Source organism: Eurytemora carolleeae, unplaced genomic scaffold (assembly GCF_000591075.1).
Source record: "Eurytemora carolleeae unplaced genomic scaffold, Eaff_2.0 scaffold783, whole genome shotgun sequence".
Taxonomy (NCBI): Eukaryota; Metazoa; Arthropoda; class Copepoda; order Calanoida; family Temoridae; genus Eurytemora; species Eurytemora carolleeae.
The window spans coordinates 99,434-125,963 of NW_019396710.1; the positions used below are offsets into that span (position 1 = coordinate 99,434).

The window sequence follows — 26,530 nt, forward strand, 5'->3', positions numbered from 1 at the left end:
CAACTTTTTGACCACGTGGCTCCTCATGTACGACTTTGTGACCACGTGGCTCCTCATGTACGACTTTGTGACCACGTGGATCCTCATGTAAGACTTTGTGACCACGTGGATCCTCATGTAAGACTTTGTGACCACGTGGATCCTCCAAGTTTGATTAGACGTCCAAGTATGAGGAAAACTAAGAAAATGAGTTCTTGCCACAAAAACGAATTTCCTAAATCTTTGCAACCTTATATCGTAAACCTTTGATATTTCAAACTATAGATTTTGTTAGATCAAATAATCTACATTTGAAATATAAAAGGTTTACAGAATAAGCTTGCAAAGATAAAGGGATTAAACTCAAAAACATCAATGTTTTAATTGGTTAATGGTCGCATATTAGAAGTTTAAAATATGTTTCTTCTTGTCAATAGGTATTTGAAAAAACAATATGATTGAAAATATGTAAGATATACAATATAATGTGAATTTTAATTTATTATATTTGTATTAAAATCTAAAGCTTGAAATCCCGTTTTAAAGTTTGCACACGGAAGTGAACCGGAAATACCGTTTCCATTTAGAAAAGGGTTCCGGAAATCCCTGATTATGAATCTTTCCTTTCGGAAATTGAATTTTGTTTGGTAGACAGGATTTTTCGGATTTTTAATTTTTCCTTTCAGCTCCATCATTTTAGTTCGATTAGAATTAATTGACTTGATTATTTTAAAACCTGATGTAAAGAACTTGTCAAATCTTGTATTCTAACAGTTGGAGTTTGGTTTGGTAAAATTATTTATTGGCTATTTTAAAAAATACGAAAAAAATTGTTTCTAACACCCATATAGGCATAGAGAACTACAATCTAATTCACCAAAATCCTACAATAATCCTTTGGTTTTCATTTTTTGTCTATCTTAATATCCCATCATTAATTAAAAGTTAAAAACTATTTTATTTTCATCTTTGGACTAACAATACTATTCATTTTTTTCACTGATATATGGATATATTTATTGTTTTATTTATATAGTTTCAGTACCTCTTCAATCAGCAAATAGCAGTGTCTATTTTTGTCAATACAAACACTCAAATCATAACGAACCAATTAATTCTCACTTTTCATTCATTTATTGAAAAATTCATTCTTTTATTTCTATAATTGACCAAAAACAAAAATATCCAAACTAATAAAAAAATTTACTTTTCATTAAAAGTTAAGAAAACATTCTCTCACTTGAGTAGATTACACAAATGAAGAGTTTAACAACTACAAAGTTACAAACTTGAGTAGATTACACAAATGAAGAGTTTAACAACTAGACAGACTTGAGTATATTACACAAATGAAGAGTTTAACAACTACAAAGACTTGAGTATATTACACAAATGAAGAGTTTAACAACTAGACAGACTTGAGTATATTACACAAATGAAGAGTTTAACAACTACANTTTTATTTAATTTTCAGTTTTATTTAATTTTCAGTTTTATTTAATTTTCAGTTTTATTTAATTTTCAGTTTTATTTAATTTTCAGTTTTATTTAATTTTCAGTTTTATTTAATTTTCAGTTTTATTTAATTTTCAGTTTTATTTAATTTTCAGTTTTATTTAATTTTCAGTTTTATTCAATTTTCAGTTTTATTCAATTTTCAGTTTTATTCAATTTATTAAAGAATTAAAATCATCCAAAAAAGGGTTTCTCTCTTTCCCTTCATGTTCAACTTTTGTATAATTAAAATTGCTCTGCAGATTTATTACACTGAACTTAGAGACAATCAGACTAGCTGTGATTAAGACGTTTTAATTAGTTTGTGTCCATTAAATGTCAAAACGGCTAAACGGATTAGGTACAAATTTTTTGTGGGACCTCACGTGACCCCAGGGAAGGCTTATGGATGATCAAAAGTTTAGAAATTAGCCTTTAACAATATTCGATTTTTATTAATATTTGAAATCCACAATTTTTTTTTATAAATTCCGCAATTTTTTGCTTGTTTTACAATACATACAAGGAGAAAATGTTTACAATTGAATTAGAATAAATTTAAATCTTTCGTTTTAACCATTTTAGACTTCTTTTCTTAGCTAACATAATCTCGAATTGGGCTTAACACGATCAGTTAGTAAGTAAGTAATCCTTTATTTATGAAAAATAACAAAAACATAGAAAATTAAGTGTTTAAGGAGAAAATATTTTTAATGTATTGAATGGCACAATAGGTAATATTTTCTTGTATTTAATCTATAAGAATGCAAAAAAATAGTTCAGTTTCCCATTGCTAGCCACCAATGTCATTTGTGAAGTTCTTATAGTCGGTGCTGAAAAAGTTGGCTGGTGTCAGATAAGACATCAATTGAACTTGAAACTACAAGTATAGAACGAAGTATGTCCTATCAGTATTATCATATTTGTATTCAAAATCCAACGAAAAACTTAAATATTTAAGATATATGTATTATTTCAAAACTTTTGAAGAAAAAATGATGTCATTTTTTTATTCATCATTCTTTTAGTTATGCAAATTAATAATTTCTCGAATCATTCTGATTTATATTTGTCTTTTCTGTTTTTTACTCTGAGAAGATTTTTAATTTTGAATTCTGAAACATTTGTATGTGTAATATATGTTGTACGTCATTACTTGTGCAATGTAAACAAAGGAAATGGGCCGGGGTTCCCCGGCTACAGTTTACAAGAAGCTGTGTCATAGCGCAGGGACTCAATTCCTTTAATCGTTTATGTGATATTTCGAACTATACATTCTGTTAGAGTAAATGGGCAAAGTATAAAATAGTAAATGTGTTCACCAACAGGTTGCAAAGATATAGAAATTGGAAAATTAAGGTTTGTGGCAATTATTCACTTTGGTTCAATTCTTAAAAATTTTGTTGAAATTGGAAAATCAAGTCTTTCACTTCAGAGCTTGGAACTCTTGTATTGTGAATATCAAGAAAAATACTTGATCTGCATGATTACTGCTGTGAAGGGAGGATAGCCATTTCAATAGCTATAGAATTTATATTTACTCGACGAAAAGCTTTCCACGATGTTGTTCAGGATAGTCGAAATTAAAATACTTATTAAAGAAATCTGAAAGAAAGAAACGATAATTTTTATTCGATATTTTGTATGGTTATCTTTACAGTCCGGGGTTGAGGGGAGCTTCAATTAAGAGATTAAGCATTGATCCTCAAATTAAAAGTGTCCACAGTGGTTATCGAGATCAATCGATCGGGATTAAATCCAACGCAAAAGGTCCCAGCTTAGATTATTTACATAGAATATTGTCTAGTGAGAGAGAAAATAAAAAAATATTTTAGGGCAAAATAATTTTTCTTAATCTTAAAATATTGTCATTCATGATAAAAAACCATCCAGTTGTTTTTAAACTAAATTTAATTTATTATTATTCTGCATTGTGTTGAAGGGGGAGTGTGTGGGTGGATGAAAAGGATTAATGATGTTCACTGCACGTGTTGTAGTGAAAGTGGAGTTTAATGTGCTAAATTTGGAGGATATATAAAACATGGAGGGTAAATTTGGTTTAGAAAAAAATGTTTTCAGTAAACGGTGCCAGTACCTACCAGTACCTACCAGTACCTACCAGTACCTACCAGTACCTACCAGTACCTACCAGTACCTACCAGTACCTACCAGTACCTACCAGTACCTACCAGTACCTACCAGTACCTACCAGTACCTACCAGTACCTACCAGTACCTACCAGTACCTACCAGTACCTACCAGTACCTACCAGTACCTACCAGTACCTACCAGTACCTACCAGTACCTACCAGTACCTACCAGTACCTACCAGTACCTACCAGTACCTACCAGTACCTACCAGTACCTACCAGTACCTACCAGTACCTACCAGTACCTACCAGTACCTACCAGTACCTACCAGTACCTACCAGTACCTACCAGTACCTACCAGTACCTACCAGTACCTACCAGTACCTACCAGTACCTACCAGTACCTACCAGTACCTACCAGTACCTACCAGTACCTACCAGTACCTACCAGTACCTACCAGTACCTACCAGTACCTACCAGTACCTACCAGTACCTACCAGTACCTACCAGTACCTACCAGTACCTACCAGTACCTACCAGTACCTACCAGTACCTACCAGTACCTACCAGTACCTACCAGTACCTACCAGTACCTACCAGTACCTACCAGTACCTACCAGTACCTACCNGGGGGGGGGGGGGGGTTAAGAGAAAAAAAATCTCTAAAATATCAAGTCGATTTTTAAATTTTTAAATACATATTAATAATTTAAATTTTTTAGTTTTTGAGCGAACTATAAACAAAAGTATGAGCAAGCAGTGAACATGCGTCCTGGAAAGTTTAAGATCTAAATAAACAACTTCAATTTGTGTATTCAAACTTCATAAATATCTTACTCAGGCTGATTTCGTCATTATGACGTCTGTCCGACCAAACCAAACCAAAATGAATGCGTATATCCGTTGGATTGCAATGATCTAGAGAATTCTCTTAGTTAGACACTGTCCAGTAAAATTAAATTTTATGTTACCTTCCATTTAAAAAAAGGGGGCCATCATGCCTGATCCAACCACAGTCCCGTTAAAACTTTCATCTGAGCTGAAAACTTTAGAATGGATAAACTTTAATCCTGACTTCTTGATCCGAATATCCACTGTGGAAACTTTTCATTTTAGTCCTTAATCCACTCTTTTTCTCTCTCTCCTTGGATATCCATTAATTGTTTTCTCCAATGAGAATATTTCTGTTCTCTCATTGGTTGCCCGCTTTTCTCTGATTAAATATTAATTTGAATTTTATCGTTTTTCATACACTTTTAAGATAATCTTGCAAGATTATGTTAATCTGGAGATTAAGAAAAAGAGTGGATTAAAGCCTTAGTCCCGATATCCACCATTCAAAAGTACCCAGCTCTGATCAATTTATTGGAGAAGATATATTGAAAACACAATTTTAAAGTATTTCAAAAATCTTAAAAAGTAAAAATAACCGAATATTTATGTTCAGAAACGCACATTTTGCACTTGCAAGAAGCTAAAGTTTGGAACAGTCAGGTTTTTATGTTCATAAAAAAATTAGAGAATTTGCCATCCACAATTATGAAAAATGTACTGTACACCAACCAATGAAACCGTGCCAACATAGGAGTGTTGTCAGGAGTAGGAGTCAGATTTTTGATCTTTTATACTTTTTTGTAGCTTAGATCAAGAAAATTTTAATGTTCGTTTTTAATTTAAAATGAGAGTTTTATTTTTGTTGAAAGGGGAGTTCAGTTATAAACCCCTTGAATGCTGTCTATCTGACTAAAATTACCAGATAAACTAAAATTGTAGATTTTTTATATTTCATCAATTCATAATTTATTTTTTTATTTATCCGTAATAAATTTATAAATTTCGAATCTTCAGTTTTTTAAACTTTCTTTCTCATATGCCCAATATCATTTTCCTTTTCAAGTTTTTCATGTTGCTCACTATAATCTCGTTGTTCTCTATGATGTCGCTGTTCTCTCTGTTATCGTTGTTTATGATGTTCTGACTGACTCGTTGTTTGTTCTATTCTTGTTATTCGTATTAATCTCTGTAGTTTCGTTATTCTTTATGGTTTGGTTGTTTTCTATGGTTGCGTTGTTCTCTTTGGTTTGGTTGTCCCCTATGGTTGCGTTGTTCTCTATGGTTTGGTTGTTTTCTATGGTTGCGTTGTTCTCTATGGTTTGGTTGTTCTGTATGGTTGCGTTGTTCTCTATGGTTTGGTTGTTCTCTATGGTTTGGTTGGTTTTGATATTATCTCTCTCTATGACATGCAGAAGCGCTTGTAACTCGTACTCCTTCGAGGGCCTAAACATTATCACATTAATACAAATTAAAATACAAATAAAAAGAATAACGTTCAAGAGATGTATTTATAGACCAGAACACAATGTAATAAACTCTGAAATGTAAAGACGACTTTCAGAATGAAGATATGACTATAAATGGTACAATAAGCATGTACGCAGCAATTGTACAGTTTCAACAGACCCATTTCACTCAATTAGTAATTTAATAAGCACCATCAAATACACTTAAGTATTGCCATAAAGTCGTCTTCCTATTTCAGAGTTTTCTGGTTATCTCTGTAATTGTTCAATCATAGCTTAAGAACGCCTTTACTTGCCTTAGGGAACACACGGTAAAAATTTGAAAGTACTTAGTTAATATGTGACCTTTTAAACAGTCCTATTCTAATTAACCCGAGAAGTAATAAATTGATTGATAACTTCAAAGTCTTTGACCAGCTTAGAAAGTCATTATAGGTAACCTAATTTAAGCAATAATTTTTAAGAAACAATAATCACAATCCTGTTATTTCTAAAATGTGGTCCGACATTTTTTATCTCTCAAATTTACCAGAGATATTAAAAACTTGGTTGAAATTTCAATTTATTAAATAAAACCATACAAATATTTCTTTCTAAACGAAATCATTCATATCTCCGATAATTATTAAAACACAAAAATGACAGACACCATTTAGGAAATGTCACGAGGACCATGGCTATTCTGTGATAATTGTTTTATAATAAATGTTGTTTAAATCAGGTTACCTATGCTGAATGCCGCAAACTATTAAAGTCAAAGACGACTTTAAAGTCATCAATCAATAAATTTATATCATCTCGCGAATGGAATCGTCAAGGAAGCAAAGGGAAATGATGGATTACAACTTGTTTGTAATTGAAAAAACGGAATCAATGTTTTCAGTTGTGCAAATTCCGTATTCTCATCAACTTTGTGTTTTCGCGGACCACTGTATGCAAATTTTAACTATTTTGAATGCTTACCCATGTTGTGAGCAGTAGCATATAACAGCTGTGTTTGCTGTGAGATGACAGATATCCCTTGGTTTTCCTAGACACCCTTTCCTGCAGTACGCTTCACCAGGTATACTGTACATAAAATAAATATCTATAGTACATGAATTCTACATTAGGCAGTAAGCTTCACCAGGTATACTGTACATAAAATAAGTATCTAGTACATGAACTCTACATTAGGCAGTACGCTTCACCAGGTATACTGTACATAAAATAAATATCTATAGTACATGAATTCTACATTAGGCAGTAAGCTTCACCAGGTATACTGTACATAAAATAAGTATCTAGTACATGAACTCTACATTAGGCAGTACGCTTCACCAGGTATACTGTACATAAAATAAATATCTAGTATATGAACTCTACATTAGGCAGTACGCTTCACCAGGTATAATGTACATAAAATAAATATCTAGTACATGAACTCTACATTAGGCAATACGCTTCACCAGGTATACTGTATATAAAATAAATATCTAGTATATGAACTCTACATTAGGCAGTACGCTTCACCAGGTATGATGTACATAAAATAAATATCTAGTACATGAACTATACAGTACGCTTCACCAGGTATACTGTACATAAAATAAATATCTAGTACATGAACTATACAGTACGCTTATCAGGAATACTGTACATAAAATAAACATCTTTTACATGAACTCTACAGTACGCTTTACAAGGAACACTTTACATAAATTAAACATCTTGTACATGAACTCTACAGTACGCTTTACCAGGAATACTGTACATAGAAAATAAACAGCTTGTACATAAATTAAAAAAATTACATTTTATAATGGGTAATTTAAGAGTTTCAGAAGTGTATATCTATTATCTTCATGTTTGTTCTGAATTAGTATTAAAATCCATATTGGTGAAACAATAATGAAACGTCCAACCAACAATTCAAATTTTGATCCGAAATTGGTTTAAAAATGAATAATCTAACCTGTAATACTGAAGTTTTATTCCAGCAAAAACGCAAATGTCTTCAAACGCAGTGGTTGATTCGGTTACTGTGGTTGGTTGTGTAACTGTGGTTGTTTGCGTATCTACGGTAGGTTGCGTAATTGTCGTTGGCAGGGTAATTGTCATTGGTTGCGTAACCGTGGTTGGTTGCGTAACTGTGGTTGGTTGCGTAACTGTGGTTGGTTGCGTAACTGTGGTTGGTTGCGTAACTGCGGTTGGTTGCGTGACTGTCGTTGGTAGCGTAACAGCGGTTGCTGAACTTGTCCAAGCCGTAGAACCTGGAGTTGTTGGATGTATTGTTCCACCTATAAGATAAACATCAGAAGGACTGAAGACGTAATTTCAAATGACCTCCATTACAGAAATAGCATCTACCATTCCTAACGGAAATGCCACTTTACATATGGGGTGTCACTTGAAATGACGTCTTTATGTCAAATAAACGTTTAGCTAGTTAAAAACTTAAAACGAGCGGAAACCCAGTTAATAACCTTAAATCAAACTAACTAATCAATTTCGTTTATTGTTGTGTCATGTTCGACTTTCAGTAAATCAGACCCCCACCCCTCCCCAGACTTACACCTTTTCTAAGCTTAAAATTGTATTTTCTATTTCTGTAAATCTACATGAAAGCATTGTGATTGTGAATTAGAATCTTGAAGTGTGTAATAAATCTGCCAAGGCTAGCATAATCAATTAACTCAGGTAAAATAGGGGTTCTGGTAAAAAGTTCAGTAAGACTTAACCTTTAACCCATTTTCACCCATAACATTTTACGTATTTGCTATTTTAATCTTTTTGTTGGGATATGTATTATAAGTGTTTAGTATTTATGCTATATTAAGCATAGGGATAAAAATAAGAGCGCTGCGGCTATGACAGGCTAGGGGGCCGAGGGCTGCGGCCAGGACAGACCTTTAGTTTCAACAATTTTCAACAAAATTAGTATATATTTAAGGTTAGGTTAGACCAAGGCACTTTTTAGCCGAGCGCTGCTGCAAGGACATGGGCTAGGGGGCCGAGCGATGCGGATAGGAAAGGCTACGGCTGAGCACCGCGGATATGACAGGCTAGGGGCTGGGCGCTGCGGCCACATAACCAACTTAATCCTCGCTTTAAATATGAGATGCATGTGCAAAATTAATAGGAGGGGGGAGGGGGGTCCAAAAATCGTAAACTAGGAAATTACCCTTGATGTACCTTGATATAGTTAGTTATATTGTGCTGCTTACCTATAGTATCAGCCTTCACACAATCCTGTCCAAAGGGACAAAACTCCCCAACACAGATATCTGCACAGCCCCTTTATGTACACAAGAATTCATTTTAAGATTTAGATCAAGATTTAGTATTTTTGGCTTTCAGTTTAGAACGTATAAAAATATCTAAACATTTTTATAAGGAGATAAAAAGTCTCTACCACAAACTCAAATTTTCTAGTTAAAATTGGAAATCAGAGTTTGAAAAAAGTACGATCAATTCCTCTCTCTTTCTTTATTAAATTTTTATTAAATTTTCTCAAAAAATTGGTTTTGCGGTTTTTTTCCAATGTTCCAAATAACTTTTTTTTTTTTTTTTTTTTAAAGCCCTAAATCCGGACAAAACAAACATTTAGAAAATGTTCTCCAAATTAACGATAATCCCGATTTTTTACTCACCAGCTGTACTGAAAACCTTTATTAAAATATTATATTAAGCAACGTGAAGAATCCTTTTCTTATACCTGAATGTTTCCTGTGGTCCACAGCCCAGTCTGTTTACATTATCCAAACAGTCATCTGTTGCTATCTCAGCACTTTGAGGACCAGATCCCCAGTTGTTGCCTTTTTTAGGGAAAATGATTAAACACTTTTCCTAGTTTTTTTCTTTAAAGATTTTAATGTACTGAGCTAGGACATGAACTTTGAGGATTTTAATGTACTGAGCTAGGACATGAACTTTGAGGATACTATGTGAAATGATCATTGGTCAATTATGAAACCAGCCTATTTCATAATTTGGTTTTCTTTTAACAATAGTTTTCGATTTTCTATAAAATGATATTCCAGGGCCCAACAGGTTATATAGCATAAATATGTGAAGTACACCTGCAGTATGGAAACAGTACAACAAAATGGCCGTTTTACACTTTTTCCTAGTAAATTCATCTCTATATATTCTATTCTCTATGTTTTAAATGTTACATGGAAACTTGACAAAATGTAATAAAAAATATTTATTAAAAAAGAATAATCATGATTTTTAAATATTATTTAATAAACAAATGCAAGAGACGATTCACAATAAGGTACAGTACAGTAAAGTACAGTACAGTACAGTACAGTACAGTACAGTACATTCCACATTTGTATGGGTCTCACATGTATATGAATAAACCAGTCTTTTAAGATCCTTGCACCTTGCAGGATCTTTGCACCTATCTTCTATTTTACTTTTAACTGTGGCTCTATCTGTGAGCATCTTCTCTTTGAAAAGTGAGAACCAACACAAAATTTGGGCCTGATCGGTTCAGCCGTTTTGACGTTTATTGGATACAAGCAAAGTAAATATAAATAGTAACCTGTTAAGGGATTGTTAATGAAACAAGATCTTGATGGTGAGGTATGAATATTGTTATGAGGACAAATTGCGAACGTAAAAAATCCCTAAAAATATCTTTTAATTTGTCCTTTTCCCTCATGCATGATTAATATATTAGATTGATAACCAAGTTTTTTAACATTCAATTTTCTTTATTTGGTTGAACATGAGGAAGATTTTGTTATTTTTGTCTTTTCTTCCTTCCGTTAATCTGCAATTTTTTAGAAAACCGCAATTGAAAAAAAAAACATAGTTTTAAACCAGAAAAAAAGAGATGACTAAATAATTTTTTTTCTAAGACAAAGAGGTCTTCATTGTAAATTGGACTTGCACATTTTTAATTTAAGGGCAACTGGACATTTTGACTCTCCAGTTAATGATCCCCTTTTTAGGTGTAATTTATACATTTATCGATTGGTTAATTAATATAATGATCTGATCGATTTTATTCATGATTGAATAATTAATTAATTACCAGATGATTTGCAACCAAATCAATTTCAACAGAAATGATTTCTCCAGGACGATAACTTCGTGCAATAGTTCCTGTTGAAAACCTATAAATAATAACAATACTTATATTATTACTTTTTAATATTTATTTCACTTGAAGTCGTCTTCCGGAGCTTGTAGACATTGGTTATTTTTAGAATGCCAATGAATAAGTTGACAACTAGCTCTCGAGTCATCCTTCTGGGGGAAGCTTTTTACTGTAGATTTTGTTGGACACAAAGAACAGTTTTTATCCTGACAATACCCGAATATTGAATTGATTAAATTAGGTGGAGGAAGGGGTGGTTTAGGATCAGATTCTTGTTCTTCCTTATCAAGCTTAAATTCGGGTTCAGTCTGGAAGAGTATACGCAGTGTACCAGGAGTAGGAACGTGTATGTCTGGCGTACAACCTCCATACAGCTGGGGAATAAGTTCCAAATATTTCACTATGGTTCCTATTTTAGGGGGATATACATCCTTCTTAGGTTTACGGCGTCCTCCTTCCTTCCATGAAGATCTAACACCCTTCAGGGTGGTTCTCTTCTCCTTCAGGGGGGACCTCACTTCATCTAAGGTGGGTCTCTTCTCCTTCAGGGGGGACCTCACTTCATCTATTGTGGGTCTCTGCTCCTTCAGGGGGGACCTCACATCATCTAGGGTGGGTCTCTGCTCCATCAGGGGGGACCTCACCTCATCTAGGGTGGGTCTCTTCTCCTCCAGGGTGGACCTCACATCATCTAGGGTGGGTCTCTTCTCCTTCAGGGTGGACCTCACATCGTCTAGGGTGGGTCTTTGCTCCTTCAGGGGGGACCTCACATCGTCTATGGTGGGTCTTTGCTCCTTCAGAGGGGACCTCACATCGTCTAGGGTGTGTCTTTGCTCCTTCAGGGGGGACCTCACATCGTCTAGGGTGGGTCTCTGCTCCTTCAGGGGGTACCTCACATCGTCTAGGGTGGGTTTCTTCTCCTTCAGGGGGGACCTCACATCGTCTAGGGTGGGTCTCTGCTCCTTATCATTAACTTGGTTGGTTTTCTCGGTTTCAGGTATTAAATACCGTTTTCTCCTCCATCTTCTTTTCTGGGTAGAGCTATAGGTTTCCATGTGCCTATGTCCGAGTAAACAAGTAAAGGAGAAGAATTAATAATAATAATAATAATAATAATAACAATAATAATAATAATATAAAATATATGAATTAATCACTTACTTCCCTCCTGCTTGATGATCTTTAACTGGGGCACTGAAAACATCTCCACAAATCCCACATTTTCCCTGCAATCAATAAATCTGTTTTCTCATCGTAATTCATTATTTAATGTCGTCTTTCTATATGTTTGAAATGTCGTCTTCAAACTTTACCTGATTTATTGAATTATGTTGAACTCCTAGACCCCCACAATAAACGCCATTGTCGTCGTGATTCTTAAAAAAGTCAATTTATGACAAGAGAAATAGACCCCTCTAAAATAAGTTTAACCTCTCATTCAAAAATCGATGAGAATTTTGCCAATTACTTCTTAAAAACTAAAGCTAAGGACAAGTGCTACAATGTAAGTGTAAAGGACTACAGAAAGCATAAGTTAGAGCGACGTTTCATAGTCGACCCTGTCTTCAAAATTGTTTACAAGCAGACTGAATCTATTTGTATATTATGCTTATTTCGGAGCTAAAATGATAATTTAACTAATAAAAGAAATCCTAACTAATTAAAAAAAACTCAGAAAAAAATTAATAAAAAAATACCGCTTGTATGTTGCACTGTGGCATCAATCGTCCAATAGAAGCACGACTTGGTGGTTCCTGAAAAAAATTTTTACATTATTTAGAGATTTATTAAATTATTTTGTGCATTTTTCTTAAATGAATCAACATAGATATATTTTGATATATATTTTTTAATTATTACTTATGAAATATTTGCTTTTGTTAATTTTTTACAGGAAAAATTATGTGAAAATCTTTCTTTCATGTTCCATTTTTCCTTTTTTCCCCGAGCTAATCAAAGCTGTTAAACATTATAGATAAGTACGAGTTGATCAAAATCATCTGTTAAATAACTGTCATGGGGGTATTCCTTCGTCAGCATTGAAGGATACATAGTAGGGTTTCCAGCAAACGAAAATTTTAGCGAAAAATGCTAAATTTCGCAAAAACTTGTTTGCGAAAATGAATTTTGCAAAAGGAAACATTGTTTTAAAGCAACATACCAATTTAACCGGCATTTCTTATGAGATTCAGGTCGTTATTAATTATTAAACTATAAACGTTTTCAACAATAAAAAAAACAATCGATAGCTTACCTTAAATATGGCGTGTTCTAGAGTGATTTTCATGATAAGGATTATAAAGAAAAGACAGGTGAAAAGCTTCATCATAACACACTGCAGTACAATTTTGTACTAACAGTAATTTTCACTATTTAAAAGAACTGCGTACACAGTACAGAGTACACGTCTACCAAAGGGCTGTTAAGATCGGCACTATCAGTCTATCACATGAAATATTTTATGAAAATGAACTACACACTTTATGGTCATTAGTCTCCTTACCCAGCCGACGCGCCGGTCAATCATATATATATATTCAGGGTTTCCTAAAAAAATACTTCTAAAAAATTTCTAAGCTTAAAAATGCTCTCTTAAAAAATGGATCTACAAAATGGTTCGATGAACGTGTAATTTTTTTGTGTGTCTTTTTAGTTCTTGCTTGTTTTCTATAATAACACCAATTTCCTAAGAATTTAGATTTACAGTGTGAGCCAACTACCATTGGAACTTGAAAGTTTAAAGGGACTGTCAGCGTAATTTCAGGATATCAGATGTGTAAACTGTTTAAAGGGACTGTCAGCGTAATTTCAGGATATCAGATGTGTAAACTGTTTAAAGGGACTGTCAGCTAATTTCAGGATATCAGATGTGTAAACTGTTTATTTTAATTGGGATTTTCTCTACAAAAGTAACTTGTGCATTTCTACAACAAGAGAACATATTGGAATTATCAGAAATAAACTTTTTTGATGTCCAATTTTTTCATTTTTCCTCCCTTATTGCATAGATCATCAAAAATCATTCTTAAAATTATATGCACCCGTGAAACTGTTCATAAAGATATTTAGAAATTAATCATGTATCTAGCTATTGGCCAGATACATGATACTTTACATGATACTTTACGTTTAGAAGAGTATTCTATTTTTATGTAATATAGTTTTTTTATACAGAGCGTCCCATATCATATTAGACTTTCTCCAATCTTTAACGCCAAAATACACAATACACATATAATACTCGAAAAATCTAGCATCTTCTGCATGAAAAAATTTCTATTAGCCTTATTAAGTTTTTCAAAATGATTCATTCCTCTTCAATTTTCTGATTTGTCCCCCAAATCGTAATTTAGACCCAGTGACGCGGTCTAATTTGATGTGGGACACCCTGTAGGTTCAATCGTCAGTAAAATCTAAGGACGTTGTGGACCCCCCCCCACCCCCACTACATTTCTTAACAACCTCGCGTTATGATACTATTCCAGTTTAGGTAAGAATAGAGAATTAGCAAGGACTATGCAATTAGAAGGGAGATACAACTGACGCGACCCGCCCGCCCTTCCATATAATTATACAGACAATGTATTTAAATTATCAAAGCTTAACAATTCCTAGAATTTAATTAAATTCTGTTGGACCCATAAAATTGTTGAAAAGGAAGACGACATGTAATCAATCTTAATTTTATTTGATGTGTTTTTACAAAATCTTAAATTATTTCTTCTTTGGAACCAGTTCTTCAACAAGTTTCTGGAGTTTAGCCATCAACTCCTTATCCTCCTTGCAACCCTGTAATCAACATATTTTTCACTGTTCGTTAAAGTAAAACATTACAAATCAACTAAAAGCTTTAAGAAAAAAAACGGATTAAAGGGACTGTGCAGAAGTAATTTCATGTGACACGCTATACATATGTAGCGTTGAGTTTCCAGTTCACAACAATATCCTTTAAACCTTTGAACGAACAAGGATAACGGACTTATTCTTATCTCTCTACAACAAAAGTAATTGTAATTGTAAATCAATATTTACTATCTAGAAGTAGCAGAAAATAAGGATTTTCATTTAAATATTTTAAAAACAGTGTTGTTGGACAAAGACTATTTGGTATTTTTGAGAAATATTTTTAAGTCAGCTAATTGCGTTGAGGTCACTTTTGTGCACTCTAGTTTTTCGGCAATTTAAACACCATTTTTAGAGATAAACACACTAATTTTTCTGCCGGTAATTTTAAGTCAATGGTTAAAAGGATATCCTTGTAAATCTGAAATTCTTTAAAATAGGGTCACTTGAACTTATGTTTACTCTTTACAATCCCTTTAAGGTAAAAAATTGTGAAGTTTTGGGTCAAAAAATGTTTTAAAAAGACACATACAATGAGATCCAGAAAACTGTTGAAGAGGAAGATGACATTTAAGCAAACATGTGTATTCTTAATAATTCGGCGTCAAACATTATAGAAATCCAACGTATAGAAATCGATAGGTATAGCACCAAGCAAATAGATTCTAATACAATGGCAACGTAGAATTTGTACACTCTCAAAACAGCTGTATTCTGACGTCATAAGTGTCAACTCAGTTTTTGTTGCAAACAAAACTATAAATAACAGTAATAATTTTAGACTAAAGTGCTTATTTTACAGTTAAATAAGTGCAATTGTTTGTGTTCTTTTTTTATTCTGTTTTTACATTTTTTTATTTAATCTTGAAAAACATGTTAACAAATGGGAGAAAATGTTGTTTTCCTTGTTATATTTGACACTTGTGACGTCATGTATAATTTGTTCATATCTCTGTTGCCACCTATTGTACTTGATAATTTATTTGACAACAAGGCGTATTTTCCGGGCGAACATTTCTTATATTTTTGAGAAATTAGATAATCAGTGTAAAGTAGATATAATCTTCATAAAGTCCTTTTATTTAAATGGTAACACGGAATTTTATGAAACCATATTATCATTACTGGAGAACTTTTTTTATATTTTAGAGAAATTTTAGTTGTGTAAAAATAAAACTGTACATGTCATTTTCATATAATAGTTTTTTTTTAATAGTAACACGCAATTTTATTTAACCATATAATCATTCATTCAGGTTGTCAGTATACATAATAAATACATAACACAATAGAGAGCAGTGCAAATGTACATATTAATCTAGCTAGTTGTATTGTGTATAGGGTATGTTAAAAATAGAAATAATGATAATGATAATGATAAGCTACAAATACAATGCTTTACAAAACGTTTAATTTCTCAAAAATATAAAAAAAATTCTCCCGGAAAATACACCTTGTTGCTATACCTTGCGACTTCTATAATGTTTGACGCCGAATAATTCAGTTGTTGGTATAAAGCAAATATGGTTACTAGTAGCTTGAAAGTCAATTAATAATGTGAAGCGGGTCTGAGTTTCATGTTTATTTATCTACTTTTAATCAAAACTTGAGTCTAAAAGTTATCTTCCTATTCCATTGTGTTATGGGTTCTACTGTAAACTTGAAATATGCTGCCGATTAAACCTTTATAAATTCTTCTTCTGATAGTTCCTTGTCCCCATCCACATCTAGAGCTTTAAACAGTTTTACAGCATGTGCTTCAGCCTGATTAATGTAAAGATCGTCGTAAAGACAAACTTAGATTTAAATTTTTTATTTTTGCCAAGCTTTCGAATTTCATAGATACACATAAACATAGATACAAAGAGAAGCTGTCAATTAACAGCTTCTCTCTGTTTACTTCTACACTTTTTATTTTTAAAAAAAAGTTGTCTTTATTTTATTAAAATAACATCAGGCCACTGTAAGATTTGTTGCAGATTATTTATCTTAACGAATTTTTTCTATAAATAGATATAAATGAACCATTTTTACCTGATCCTGTGAACCTTTACCTTGTCCTGTAAACTTATACCTGATCTTGTAAACCTATACCTGATCCTGTGAACCTATACCTTGTCCTGAAAACCTATACCTGATCCTGTAAACCTATACCTGATCCTGTAAACCTGTACCTGATCCTGTAAACCTAAACCTGATCATGTAAACCTATACCTGATCCTGTAAACCTATGCCTGATCCTGTAAACCTATACCTGATCCTGCAAACCTATACCTGATCCTGTAAACCTATGCCTGATCATGTAAACCTATACCTGATCATGTAAACCTATACCTGATCCTGTAAACCTATACTTGATCCTGTGAGCCTATACCGGATTCTGTAAACCTATACCTGATCCTATAAACCTATACCTGATCTTGTAAACCTATACCTGATCATGTAAACCTATACCTGTTCCTGTAAACCTATACCTGATCCTATAAACCTAAACCTGAACCTGTAAACCTATACCTGATCATGTAAACCTATACCTGATCCTGTAAACCTATACCTGATCCTATAAACCTATACTTGATCCTGTGAGCCTATACCGGATCCTGTAAACCTATAGCTGATCCTATAAACCTATACCTGATCCTTTAAACCTATACCTGATCCTGTAAAGCATCTCTATTGGTCTCGGTATGCCCGACCATGAGATAAATAGATTTCATTACTCGAACCATCTCTTTTTGATCAATAGCTCCACTCTTATCAACATCATACCTATATAGAGTTATATTTATTCATTTTTAAGCATTTCACAAAAATCCAAGAAGTCTAAAGTAATTCAAAAATTTGTTTTCAATTTCCTTTCTTTTTTGAAATTATGCAAAATGAATTGTTAAATTTTGTCTCTGGCAGAAGATATAATTGCCTGAACGTGAAGCAAAATAAATTTTAAAAATTTTTTTGTATATGTAATAAAGTTAAATTTTTACAGAATTCAATTTTGATTTCTTGGAAATTTCTCAGAATTTTGTAGACTCTCCTAAAGCAACGAAAGGATAATGACAAAGAAACACCAATTAACGAAATGTAACTTGCCTAAATTTAGTAATTGACGAAATGTAAGGTTAACCAAATGTAAATTGACGAAATGTAAGGTTAACCAAATGTAAATTGACGAAATGTACTGCAAGGTGAGTCAAAAGTGTACCTTTTTTGTGCAACTCTCCTGCATGGTGTTTTTTCAATATTGTTTGAAAATTTGTAATTTTTTTCGGTACTCCAATGGCCTAAAAGAAAATGCGCGAACCTTTTTTTCTCTCAAAATCAAAAGTTCAGAAAAGCAAAATGTGTATACAAATTATTTATATCGAAATCTAAATTTTTTAAAGATTGAATCAAAGAATCGCAAAATTTTAATAGGAAAATTCGTAATTTTTAGTTCTGGTCTAGTTTTTAAGGAAAAGTTATTTAAATTCTCTAGTTCCTTTCTTCTTAGTATATTCTAAAGTATTAAATATACGGTGTTCAGTTGAAACCTTAAGAACCATTAAAAAACAATTTTTCTGTAAAAATTATACCAGAACTGAAAATTGCAAATTTTCAAATTAAAATTTTGCAAATTTTCTGAGATTCCGTTATTCAATCTTTTTCAAATTTTAGATTTCGATAAATCAATTTATATACGTACACATTTTTGTATTTCTGAACTTTTGATTTTGAGAGATAAAAAGTTTCGCGGATTTATTTTTGGGCCATTGATTTACAAAAAAATTACAGATTTTTAAAAGATATTGAAAAAACACCAGGCGCCGCAAATCACACTTTTTTACTCACCCTTTAAGTTGACCCAGTGTAAATTTACCAAATGTAAATCGGCGTAATTTATCCACTCCCGATAAAACGTCCTAATTCTTGAATCAAAAATATAAATTTTGAATAACGTCAAGTTCGTTAAAGGTTTCAAAATTCTATGAAATGTTTTAAAAGTAATGAATGTTTATAAAATGGGAAGAAGAAACTACACAAAGGATGAGATTTCAAAGACGACTTATCTTGAAATAACCAATGAATAGACTTCTTCTTTGTGGGAAACTCTGTAATCATTTTGTAAAAATAACTTTAATTTAAGTATTTTTATGATTACAATTGCAAAAAAATTTTAAATATAAAATCAAATACAGCATGAAAATTGTAATCGCTGATAGGACTCAAATCTTAAGAATTGTACTTTCATTTACTTTCAAAAACTATTCATGGAAAAAAATATATTTTATTTCTATCCATCAAATTTAGGTCTGTAAATATTTGTGAATGTTTTTGTATCAAAATATGCATTTTTATGTTTTCTTTAAATATTCATTTATGTAATAATGTTATTTTATATTTTATTTGAATTGAGATAAAAGAGCTTTTAAAATGTTTTACCATAAACCTTTAACAATTATTTTGATCTTTTAAATGAACTGAATGAAAAAAGGGGTAAACCACTCCGGTTTATTTCAAGTACCACCCCGACCTTTAATCAGCTAGAGGTACAGTACAAAATACAGACTATATAAGCCAAAACGGGAAAGTACGACAAATGAATGATCCTCTTCTAATAAAATATATATGATAAAGAAAAAGAAAAAATAATGAATATTAATCGTCACCACTTTTACTTCTTCATGAGCCAGGTGAATAAAAGATTAATAAAATGTTCTTATCGCATTTCGAGGATTTGTATACTTGCAATACAGTATAAACGTTCAGCATGAGAATGAATGAAAATGAGCTTCCTCTATTATTTTTCGTTCAATTGATATAATACTAATCTTACACTTTAAATGCCCAGCTGAGTTTATCCTCTGGAGTTTTAGCATTCACAAGATCGTTTGCCATCATAAACTCTTTAAAATCTAAATATCCGTTTCCATCCAGATCTAGGGTCCTAAACAACAAATCAGAATTTATAAAATTAGGCGTTTAAGGTGCTTTGCGCCCATCATCTATTTCTACTTTAATTGTGGCTCTATCTGTGAGCATCTTCTCTTTGTACAATATGAAACAAAATAAAACAAAAAAGTTTGCGAATTCAAAAGCATTTTTTCGCGCATTTTCAAAATTTACCAAAAATTAAAAACATTTGTAAACGCGGCTTTGAGTTTATCGCACTAACTCACTTATGCTTTTCTGTTGCCTTTTACATTGTCATTTTAGCATTGTAAAGCACTTGTTGTTAGCTTTGGTTTTAAGAAATAATTGGCAATAATTCTCATAGATTTTTGCTTGAGAGTGTGTAGTTATCATGAATGTCATCACCTGAATACATGATCGCAGAAATGAACTGTCATCATTGAAGGAAACAGATTTGCAAACTGACTGAAAAAGGAATTGAGTCTTTGCCAAAACTCAAATTTTCTAATCCCCATATCTTTGCAACCGGATGGTTTTATATTTCAGACTTAAAATATTTGAGCAGAATTCATAGTTTGAAATATCTAAGAAAAATAATAGAAAAAATTAATATTGGTGTTGATATTATTATTGGATTGACAATTGCTATAAATTATGGTTTTAAAATTAGATGATTTTAATTGATATTTTTATTGAGAAAAATAAACTTTTTAGATTATAAATTTTCATAAGCACAAATTTTTAAAAAAAAATTATAAAAAATATTTTCCTTTATAAGTTTTTGACAACAGTAAATAAATAATTAGTTATTATTAATTTAAATTTAAATATGCTTTAAAAATCTTACTGTCTATAAATTCCTCCTTTTGGATATTTTTTATAAAACTTGTTATATTCAGAATCCATATCACCGGGCTTTATTCTAGATGAAAAAACTAAAATTAGAACCAGAAAACAAGAGAATAGGAAGCCGACATTTTAGCAATATTATATACGGCTAATTTAACATTATAGCACGATGCTTACTTTTTAGCACGGTGCTATTATATACAAGCTAATTCAACATTATAGCACGATGCTTACTTTTTAGCACGGTGTTATTATATACAAGCTAATTTAACATTTTAGCACGATGCTTACTTTTTAGCACGGTGTTATTATATACAGCTAATTTAACATTATAGCATGATGATTACTTTTTAGCACGGTGCTATTATATACAGCTAATTTAACATTTTAGCACGATGATTACTTTTTAGCATGGTGCTATCATATACAAGCTAATTTAACATTATAGCACGATGATTACTTTTTAGCACGGTGCTATTATATACTGCTAATTTAACATTTTAGCCGATGATTACTTTATAGCACGGTGCTATTATATACAAGCTAATTTAACATTATAGCACGATGATTACTTTTTAGCACGGTGCTTTATATAAAGCTGATTTAACATTATAGCACGATGATTACTTTTTAGCATGGTGCTATTATATACAAGCTAATTTAATATTATAGCACAATGATTACTTTATAGCACGGTGCTATTATATACAGCTAATTTAACATTATAGCATGATGAATACTTTTTAGCACGGTGCTATTATATACAAGCTAATTTAACATTATAGCACGGTGCTATAATATACAGCTGATTTAACATTATAGCACGATGATTACTTTATTGTACGTGTAATTTACAATGAATTGATAATGAGAAATAAATAAACTTAATTACTTTCATGTACAATTCTAAAAAGTTTACTTTGTATTTAGTTCCATCCATTTACGATCCTCATCACACAACTGCAAAAAAAATATTGAAAAAAATAGATTTTAAATAATGAAGCTTTTTTGGACCTTGTTTGTGATTACTGATGAAGGGGTGACGGCAGAGAAAACTGAAAAAGAAGATTTGTTCAATGCATTTAATATAAAACATTTTTTTATTTATGGAAACTTTTTAAAGGAGATCGTTTTGTCCCCAAGACATGATCAGGTTGATACGATCCACGCTTCATTCATACGGAGAAGATGGTTGACAAGATTCCAAATGCCTAAGAGCTTCTTAGGCCTGAGAATATAGAGTGCAGGAATCCTTCTGATATACTGGAATGAGGTCTGGGTGCCTTACTGATAGGAAACATCACACTAATTGCTCCCAATCATTTGTAAGCCCGGATAGGATAACCTCAAGCACCTATAACTGGCAACCATTGACTTTCCTTGCTTGTCCACCTTTCCTCTCTTCATCATCAGTCCCTTGGATCAATTCACTTATAGCTTATTTCTTGTTGAGTAGAAAGCACGCACCCTTTCGCTGTAAGAGTAGTTGACAGCCGCTTCTCTGTCCTCCTATATCCGTCATAACTGCCTAACTAAATGTCGGTTTCAGATGTTTTGAAACCACAGGTTTGTGTGGAGTACGGAAATCGAACCCGTGAACACCAGTATGGACACCAATCCAGTTACAGACTGTGTACAAGTGTGCTTAACTTCAGTAAGCTAACGAGAACTGAGATGAGATTTTAAAAGCTTAAACCCGAGTAAAACCCAAACTCGGGCTTAGATAGAATCCAAGTCAGGATTGGTTCTGATTTGACCAATGAGACACTGTTTAGCAAGCTTTAGCAGGCAGAATGCCGTCAAATCAGCTGTGACAAGGAGATGCAAATTTCAAAAATTCAAACTTTATGCAAATACATTATTTATATAGTTTGTTTATTTTATATATTTAAGAAAATTTGACACCTCAAATAATTCCCGAGAGTTTAAATATAAAAGATTTTACGAAATCCACGATCATCAGATGCTGAAGACTTGAGCCTTATAGACAGAGAAACCCAAGGTGGTTAGTTTTTACTAAACTTAAGGCCATCCAAAACCTGGGTCTTGACTTGAGCTTTACTTGGGTCTAAGCAGACGCAAAGACCGGGTTTTACTCGGGTTTAAGCTTTAAAAGCTCATCTTTGGTGTATCACATCTAGGGTTGGTAACGTTTTGATTTTTGAAAAAAACGATCGTTTCGTTAAGAAAACGTCGAGGAAAATCGAAAAACGAAACGATCGTTTTTAAAAACGATCGTTTTTTAAAAAAGTTCGTTTTTTAAAAACTGTTGTTTTTTATACGATCGTTATAAAAAACGATCGTTTAAAAAAACGATCGTTTTTCAAAACGATCGTTTTTATAAAGTTCGTCGTTTTGTTAACGATCGTTAACGACTACCCTTCGTTAACGATCGTTAACGACTACCCTTCGTTAACGACTACCCTTCGTTAACGATCGTTAACAAAGGGTAGTCGTTAACGACTACCCTTCTTGATAATAACCGTAAATTTGGAGACTACAGTCCTTCTTTCGATCTGTAGAATTAATTATCTTTATGTGACGTAATTATCAATCATTACCTTATCCAATCACTAATCAAATCAGTCTTCTAGGGATGACCTTTCATTAACTAAACAATTATGATCAAAACTTAATATTTTTAATATCTTGTACTTTAATTTCTTGTGTGCCAAATTTCAAGCATATATAAAACAAATAAAGAATTAGGTTTTAAAGTTCATATTGACCATTTTGCGGGGCTCATGGCGGCTCTGCACTCTCAAAAGTAGAACAAATTTCTTCAATTCAATTCAATTCCGCTGAACATTTTATAACTGCTACGGCATGCAAGACGACATTTGATAAATCTAATTAAAGACGACATTTATGACTATCTTCAGGACGTCGTAAAAATGATAATTTTTTTTTTCAAAAACGATCGTTATTTTTTAACGATCGTTTATTTAAAAACAATCGTATAAAAAACGGTCGCTTATCGTTTTTCTGAAAATGATCGTTTTCAAAAACGATTGTTCTTCGTTTTCTAACAGTTCAAAACGAGTGGGTTGTTTTAAAAACGATCGTTTTTTTGAGAAAACGAAACGATCGTTTTTAAAAATGATCGTTTAACGAAGCAAAAAACGATCGTTAAACGATCGTTTTCAAAAACGATTACCAACCCTAATCACATCCCACCTGGAAACTGATGTCGTGAGGGCAGACTAGCAAGATGAAAAGAAAATTTAAGCTTGTGTGAAAAATTAAAATCTGTTGTGATTTTATTTTTAATTCTAACTTTACTTTGGACTTTAGTATTTTGAATCTCAGAAAAAGGAATGTTATTATTTTCATATCTTTCTTCGAATTATAATATAATTATAATAGAAGATTTTGTCAATTTCGAAATAAAATTCTTTATTAAATTAAAATGAAAACTAATTATTGATGTGAATTTACAATGCTGTTTTTACCCAAATTAATTTTAAAATTTTTTGTAAAAAAAAAAAAAAAATAAAAGCATAAATTCTATTTCTCTAGATAAAGTTCATTAGACCTACCTACTCCCATTCTAAATAAAATCTAATATTGCAATGAGGAAAACTGGCACTAAGCTAATCTGTCATTGATCTGAAATTCGTCAACCTTCATAAAAAGGATTTCAAATTCTGTGAAGAATGTCACTTTGTTTTTGGAAACATCTTATCCACATCAAAAGATTTATGGTTCAGGGTTCAAGAAATCTTTAAAACCATAACGGTTCAAGATATCTTTGACACCATTCCATGGTTCAGGAGATCTTTGAAACCATAAGGGTTCAAGATATCTTTGAAATCATTCCATGGTTCAGGTGATCTTTGAAGCCAAAAGGGTTTAAGATATCTTTGAAAACATAAGGATTCAAGATATCTTTGTTATGGTTTCAAAGATATCTTGAACCCTTATGGTTTCAAAGATATCTTTGAAACCATAACGGTTCAAGATATCTTTGAAACCATTCAACGGTTCAGGAGATCTTTGAAACCATTCCATGGTTCCTGAGATCTTTTAAATCATTCCATGGTACAAGAGATCTTTGAAATCGTAATGGTTCAGGAGATCTTTGAAACCCTACTGGTTCAAGAGATCTTTAAAACAATTCCATGTTTCAGGATATCTTTAAAACTTAATTTCATGGTTCTGGACATCTTTGAAACCATTCCATGGTTCAGGAGATCTTTAAAAACAATTCCATTGTTCAGGAGATCTTTAACCCCCAAATGGTTCAGGAGATCTTTAAAACACAATGGTTCATGAGATCTTTGTAACCATTCCATGGTTCAAGAGATCTATGAAACCATAATGGTTCAGGAGATCTTTAAAACCATTCCATGGTTCAGGAGATCTTTGAAACCAAAATGGTTCAGGAGATTTTTAAAACCAAATGGTTTAGGAGATATTTGAATCCGTTCCATTGTTCAGGAGATCTTTAAACCCATAAACGGTTCATGAGATCTTTGAAGATCTTAGAATCCACTGTGTTGACTGCTCATTTGTTTAGTTCTACATAAATTCCAGGTGGATTCTACATTTTCATTATCTATTGGATCTATAGAGGGACCCTCAATTAATAGATTGTACCTGTAGAGCATGGATATACAGGGGGACCCACAATTAATAGATTGCACCTGTAGAGCATGGATATATACAGGGGAACCCACAATTAATAGATTGTACCTGTAGAGCATGGATATACAAGGGGACCCTCAATTAATAGAGTGTACCTGTAGAGCATGGATAAACAGGGGGACCCACAAGTATTAGAGTGTACCTGTAGAGCATGGATAAACAGGGGGACCCACAAGTATTAGAGTGTACCTTTAGAGCATGGATATACAGGGGGACCCATAATTAATATATTGTACCTGTAGAGCATGGATATACAGGGAAACCCACAGTTAATATATTGTACCTGTAGAGCATGGATATACAGGAGGACCCACAATTAATATATTGTACCTGTAGAGCATGGATATACAGGGGGACCCACAATTAATATATTGCACCTGTAGAGCATATATATACAGGAGGACCCACAATTAATATATTGTACCTGTAGAGCATGGATATACAGGGGGACCCACAGTTAATATATTGTACCTGTAGAGCATATATATATACAGGGGTACCCACAATTAATATATTGTACCTGTAGAGCATGGATATAAAGGGGGACCCATAATTAATATATTGTACCTGTAGAGCATGGATATACAGGGGGACCCACAATTAATATATTGCACCTGTATAGCATGGATATACAGGGGTACCCACAATTAAAATATTGCACCTGTAGAGCATGGATATACAGGGGGACCCACAATTAATATATTGCACCTGTAGAGCATATATATACAGGGGGACCCACAATTAATATATTGTACCTGTAGAGCATGGATANNNNCGCATTTAAACCTCTCATAATTTTCAAGATAAATATTGATTACTCTTTGTTTTTATATTTTTGCAAAGCTTTCTAGATTTTTGTTTAAAACTCGTGTTAAATGCTATATTAAATAGTCTAATTGATATGAAACCCAGAATAATTGTGTCGTGTACATACACAGCCTCATTCTACTTCATAACTTGATTCTCAAACTACTATTAAAACATAAAAATACAAATAACATTCCTTGAATGTCGTCTTTCAGTTTTCTACAGTTTTAACTGTAGTATCCCAGTTAAAATATTAACACCGAAACTCTAGTCTTGGGATTTCAAAAATGTGGTCAGCCATTTTTCCATCTTCAAAATGGGGTTTTCTGAAATATACATAAATATATATATATATATATATATATATATATATATATAAATATATATTTCTTGATAGTACCTGTAGAGCATGGATATACAGGGGGACCCACAATTAATAGATTGTACCTGTAGAGCATGGATATACAGGGGGACCCACAATTAATAGATTGTACCTGTATGGCTCTACAGGGGGCCCAAAATGAAACGTTTTAA

At 32.5% G+C, this 26,530-nt stretch overlaps 2 protein-coding genes across 2 annotated transcripts; one reads left to right on the forward strand and one right to left on the reverse strand.

Moving 5' to 3' along the window:
- Window positions 1–3,542: 3,542 nt before the first annotated feature.
- LOC111707652 (anti-sigma-I factor RsgI2-like) lies at window positions 3,543–4,328 on the forward strand. Its single transcript, XM_023480785.1, has 2 exons — window positions 3,543–4,164; window positions 4,288–4,328. The coding sequence occupies exons 1-2, from the start codon at window positions 3,543–3,545 to the stop codon at window positions 4,326–4,328; spliced, it is 663 nt and encodes a 220-aa protein (XP_023336553.1).
- Window positions 4,329–14,631: 10,303 nt separating this feature from the next.
- LOC111707649 (neuronal calcium sensor 2) lies at window positions 14,632–24,374 on the reverse strand. Its single transcript, XM_023480782.1, has 9 exons — window positions 24,082–24,374; window positions 21,557–21,597; window positions 21,462–21,502; window positions 20,541–20,615; window positions 20,099–20,158; window positions 19,617–19,727; window positions 17,458–17,572; window positions 16,487–16,567; window positions 14,632–14,749 (listed from the first exon to the last, which is right to left on the reverse strand). Exons 1-9 carry the CDS (start codon window positions 24,089–24,091, stop codon window positions 14,675–14,677), a joined length of 609 nt encoding a protein of 202 aa, XP_023336550.1. The 5' UTR covers window positions 24,092–24,374; the 3' UTR covers window positions 14,632–14,674.
- Between the last annotated feature and the right edge of the window lie 2,156 nt (window positions 24,375–26,530).

Bases quoted from the DNA above. Each gene is read 5' to 3' on its own strand.
- LOC111707652 (XM_023480785.1), top strand. From the start codon at position 3,543: ATGTTTTCAGTAAACGGTGCCAGTACCTACCAGTACCTACCAGTACCT. The intron at 4,165-4,287 runs GTACCTACCAGT...TAAATTTTTTAG, and splicing joins GTACCTACCAGTACCTACCA to TTTTTGAGCGAACTATAAAC.
- LOC111707649 (XM_023480782.1), bottom strand. The intron at 21,503-21,556 runs GTCCAAAAAAGC...TTTTTTTTGCAG, and splicing joins CATCAGTAATCACAAACAAG to TTGTGTGATGAGGATCGTAA. The intron at 20,159-20,540 runs GTAAGATTTTTA...TTCCTTTTTCAG, and splicing joins AAAGGAGGAATTTATAGACA to TCAGTTTGCAAATCTGTTTC.